The sequence below is a fragment of the Carex rostrata genome, chromosome 6 (assembly GCF_964058835.1).
Source record: "Carex rostrata chromosome 6, lpCarRost1.2, whole genome shotgun sequence".
Classification (NCBI taxonomy): domain Eukaryota; kingdom Viridiplantae; phylum Streptophyta; class Magnoliopsida; order Poales; family Cyperaceae; genus Carex; species Carex rostrata.
Window position 1 is genome coordinate 11616489 of NC_135923.1, and position 4750 is coordinate 11621238.

Here is a 4750-nt window from a genome sequence, read left to right on the forward strand (position 1 = left end):
CAGTGGAATTGATTCACTTACAGCTGCTTCAACATTAGCTGGAGATTCATCTTTGGGGCTTGAAAGCATGGAAATAATGCTCAGTATGATGCTCTCAACCTGAGAGAAAATTATGTTAGTGGAAACCTTGATGCTTACATTTCCTAAAGTTGGGATATAACAGAATTCTCCGACAAATCTTGGTTTTAACTGGTGATAGAATCTGAATTAGGGTAATGGTATATTCTTTTTCTTTCTTTTAGACCTTCTCTATTGGACACATCATTTTTTAGGAATTATAATATTATGTAGCAGTTAGTGTAGGTTCTTACTCGTAGTGGCGGGAAAGAAAATAATTTGAAAAGAGTAACTTGAAGATATTCGAATCATCGACTAATCCTGCTGAGAAGCCATCCACCAGATTCTTATGAAGGAAAAACAGATTAAACCTTTCCTTTAAGGCAAAAAAAAGAAGGAAAACAGATCAAATGATAGCAAGTTCTATAGAAAAGTTTGGGTCACCTTTGAGCTGCTTGTGGAGGCGGCGGCTTGCTTGGCTTGAATTTAGCATTGGAGAAACAGAGATAGAATTCCGAAAAAGCAGGGAGAATTCAAAGAAGAGCGAACACAGTTACTTGTTTTTTTTTTCTCCAACAGGTGAAGCCAATGAGGGCTATAAAAATTGACCTTTCAATTTCTCATTTTATTTTGATTTCTGTTTTACTTCCCACAAATTAGAAAATTTATTTCCATCTTTAACTTTAAGACGTCTTCCAATTTTAAATTTAAAGCCTACAATGGGCTCCTCTTTAGCCCATGAAATGGAAAGTTCAATAGAAAAAACCCAAATGTCTCACAAGTCCCAATGTTAACTAGAAAGAAGCCCAAGAGATGCTCAATTGCAGAAAATAGTTCCTGGCCCCTTTGATATACAAAAATAGAGAAATGAAATGAGCTTTACCGGGGGAAAAAAAAATCCAAACTATTTTATTGTATTATAAACTTTTTTTTTTAGTTTAATTGAAATTTTAAGTAGGCTTAAATTACTACAATTAAAGGTTGAGATAGGAGATCGCATCCCTTGGGCCCAAGAACAACACATGAGAAGCAGCTATAGAGATCTGGAGAGACCCAGACGACCAGACCTCACCTAGCCCAACTATCCAGTTTCTGGAGAAATCTATGCGGTTCGTAGAAATAACTTCCACCTTCTCGTATCATCCACCGCTCCATCCAACGGCCCAGATATTTCTTTTCCCATCAGAAAATTCCCGAACCATTAATTCTCGCTCTCTATAAAAACTCCAAACCTCACTCCTCTTCAAGCCAAGAAGTTGCTAATCCCTGCTCACAGAAAACAAACCAACTCAACTCGCTCTCAATCACAAAGAAGCAAAAAGAAAGCTCTCTGTTTCTGATTACACTCTCTGTTTGATTGATTATTCTTCGACATGGCCGGAAAGGGGAAAGGTGAGGGGCCGGCAATTGGGATTGATCTTGGGACGACTTATTCTTGTGTGGGCGTGTGGCGACATGACCGTGTGGAGATCATACCAAATGATCAGGGGAACCGCACCACGCCGTCCTATGTGGCGTTCACTGACACGGAGCGGCTCATTGGTGATGCAGCCAAGAATCAGGTTGCCATGAACCCGTCCAACACTGTTTTTGGTATGTTATGTTATCTCATCTTTAATCTTTATATTTTGTTGTAATTTCAATATGTTTATGTTATCCAATCTTTCATATCTATATTTTGGTACCCAACTAACCTGTCTTTGTATTGTTCATGACTTGTTATTTCTTTTCTATTGGTCTTCTTAAAAATATTAAATCCTAAATTAAACAGAAGCAAAATTAACTACTACTCATGAGAAAACAGAATAAGTACTAAATTGTTTTTATATCTATTGTTCAACTCTTGCAGATGCAAAGCGACTGATTGGAAGGAGGTTCAGCGATCCGTCAGTTCAAGCCGACATGAAACTCTGGCCTTTCAAAGTAATTCCTGGCCCAGGCGACAAGCCGATGATAGTTGTCCAGTACAAACATGAGGAGAAGCAGTTCTCTCCTGAGGAAATATCCTCCATGGTTCTGACCAAGATGAGGGAAATTGCAGAGGCCTTCCTCGGAACTACTATAAACAACGCTGTTGTGACTGTCCCTGCCTACTTCAATGACTCTCAACGCCAGGCGACAAAGGATGCCGGTGTCATTGCTGGTCTCAATGTGATGCGCATTATAAATGAACCCACTGCAGCTGCAATTGCCTATGGGTTAGATAAGAAGGCCAGCAGTACTGGTGAAAAGAATGTGTTGATCTTCGACCTTGGGGGAGGCACGTTTGATGTGTCTATTCTCACAATCGAAGAGGGAATTTTTGAGGTCAAGGCAACGGCCGGTGATACACATTTGGGAGGGGAAGATTTTGACAACAGGATGGTGAATCACTTTGTGCAGGAGTTTAGGAGGAAGCACAAGAAAGATATAAGCGGCAACCCAAGGGCTTTGAGAAGGCTCAGAACTGCTTGTGAAAGGGCCAAGAGGACTCTTTCCTCTACTGCTCAGACCACCATAGAGATTGATTCTCTTTACGAGGGAATTGATTTCTATGCCACGATCACACGTGCAAGGTTTGAGGAGCTGAACATGGATCTGTTCCGGAGGTGTATGGAGCCGGTGGAGAAGTGCCTGAGGGATGCCAAGCTGGACAAGAGTCAGATCCATGATGTTGTCCTGGTTGGCGGTTCGACAAGGATTCCAAAGGTGCAGCAGCTCTTGCAAGACTTCTTCAACGGGAAGGAGCTTTGCAAGAGCATCAACCCGGATGAGGCTGTGGCGTATGGTGCTGCAGTTCAAGCCGCGATTTTGAGTGGCGAGGGTAATCAGAAGGTACAAGACTTATTACTTTTGGATGTCACTCCCTTGTCACTTGGTCTTGAGACTGCAGGTGGAGTCATGACTGTGTTGATTCCGAGAAACACCACTATCCCAACCAAGAAGGAACAAGTCTTCTCTACCTACTCAGACAATCAACCGGGAGTCTTAATCCAAGTCTATGAAGGAGAGAGGACCCGGACTAAGGATAACAACCTGCTCGGCAAATTCGAGCTCACTGGCATTCCCCCTGCTCCGAGAGGCGTGCCGCAAATCAATGTCACCTTTGACATTGATGCCAATGGCATCTTGAATGTCTCGGCTGAGGACAAGACTACTGGCCACAAGAACAAGATCACAATCACTAACGACAAAGGCCGGCTCAGCAAGGAGGAGATAGAGAAGATGGTGCGGGAGGCTGAGAAGTACAAGGCTGAGGATGAAGAGCACAGGAAGAAGGTCGATGCGAAGAATGCTCTGGAGAACTATGCGTACAACATGAGGAATACCATCAGGGATGAGAAGATCGGTGAGAAAATCAGTGTGGCAGATAAGAAGAAGATAGAGGATGCGGTAGAGGAGACTATCAAGTGGCTCGACTCGAACCAGCTTGCTGAGGTGGATGAGTTTGAGGATAAGATGAAGGAGCTGGAGGGTATATGTAACCCAATCATTTCCAAGATGTATCAGGGAGGTGCTGGTGGCATGCCAACTGGTATGGATGAGGATGCGCCAAGGGGTCCTTCAAGTAATGGTAGTGGCGGTGCTGGACCAAAGATTGAAGAAGTCGATTAATTGAAGAGCTAGTTTTGTTGTGTGTTTGATTTGGTGTCTGGTGTGGTATGATTGTTGTAGAGTTTGTTGAATAAGAGACGGTAGCTAGAGTTATGTATACCTAGCGTACAGTTTGTTGAATAATTGTATGGCATGTACAACTGTTTGTTGCCTCTGTATAAATTCTACCCTGATATAAGATGAATAAAATATGATCATGTTAGAGTTTTAAGTGTATAGCATATTTAGCATTTATTTTAAGTTGTTTCGGTGTTTTTTTTTGCTTGCAACTTCCTTGAATATTGATTTTTAAAAAAAAAAACCTTGAATATTTAATGACTTCTCCAATTAAGGTGCCAAATTCTCAGATAAATCAGACAATCACCCTAACAACGCGCGCATAATCTTTCCTTATTTCACCATAATTCTGAATACCATAATTCTGTCAGTGAAATTTCAGAAGTCCGTAATTTTGGTAGTGAAGTTTGTTAAGATCTATCAATTGAGAACAAAATAGATCTCCATACATTCATCATAGGTGTTCCTGCATCACCTGGAGATTAAATTTACGTCTTATTTGTTAAAAAGGATCACCTCTCGTTCATTAATTAAGTAGGCCACCAATATATATAATCCCTGACTGACTCTGCTCTCGGGTGTCCCGGGGTATTAACCTTTAATAAAAAGAATTGTACTTCTGGCACGTTAATGTTCCTGGTTGTGCGCATCAAAAAGTGTGTTGGCAGGCTCCTGATTGTTAGCAGTCATCGTATATATATAATTTAATACGTTCTGTTAGTGTAATATAACTCCACAGATGTGTTTTAAAAATCCATTGCACAACTGTAAAAAAAGACAATTATGTATTTCTATAATTAAATTTTCTAAATATACGTATTAATTCCCATTAAATATACACAGTGCAATTTCTTATTTATATATATTTTTTTCCATTCTAATTTCTTAATATATAGTGAAAATGATCAAAATTGATACAAACTAGGCAAAGGCCTCGCAATGCTTCAGCAAATTTTTTAAAGTGGAGAGAGAAGTGTATAAAATGTTTTTATATTTATAGCAAACATTAATAAATTTTGCAGAGATATAATAAAAACTTTAC

At 40.2% G+C, this 4750-nt stretch overlaps 1 protein-coding gene across 1 annotated transcript; it reads left to right on the plus strand.

The window, feature by feature from the left end:
- The first annotated feature begins 1307 nt into the window (after window positions 1–1307).
- Window positions 1308–3853, plus strand: LOC144555820 (heat shock cognate 70 kDa protein-like). Its single transcript, XM_078304251.1, has 2 exons — window positions 1308–1650; window positions 1907–3853. The coding sequence occupies exons 1-2, from the start codon at window positions 1431–1433 to the stop codon at window positions 3649–3651; spliced, it is 1965 nt and encodes a 654-aa protein (XP_078160377.1). The 5' UTR covers window positions 1308–1430; the 3' UTR covers window positions 3652–3853.
- Window positions 3854–4750: the final 897 nt, after the last annotated feature.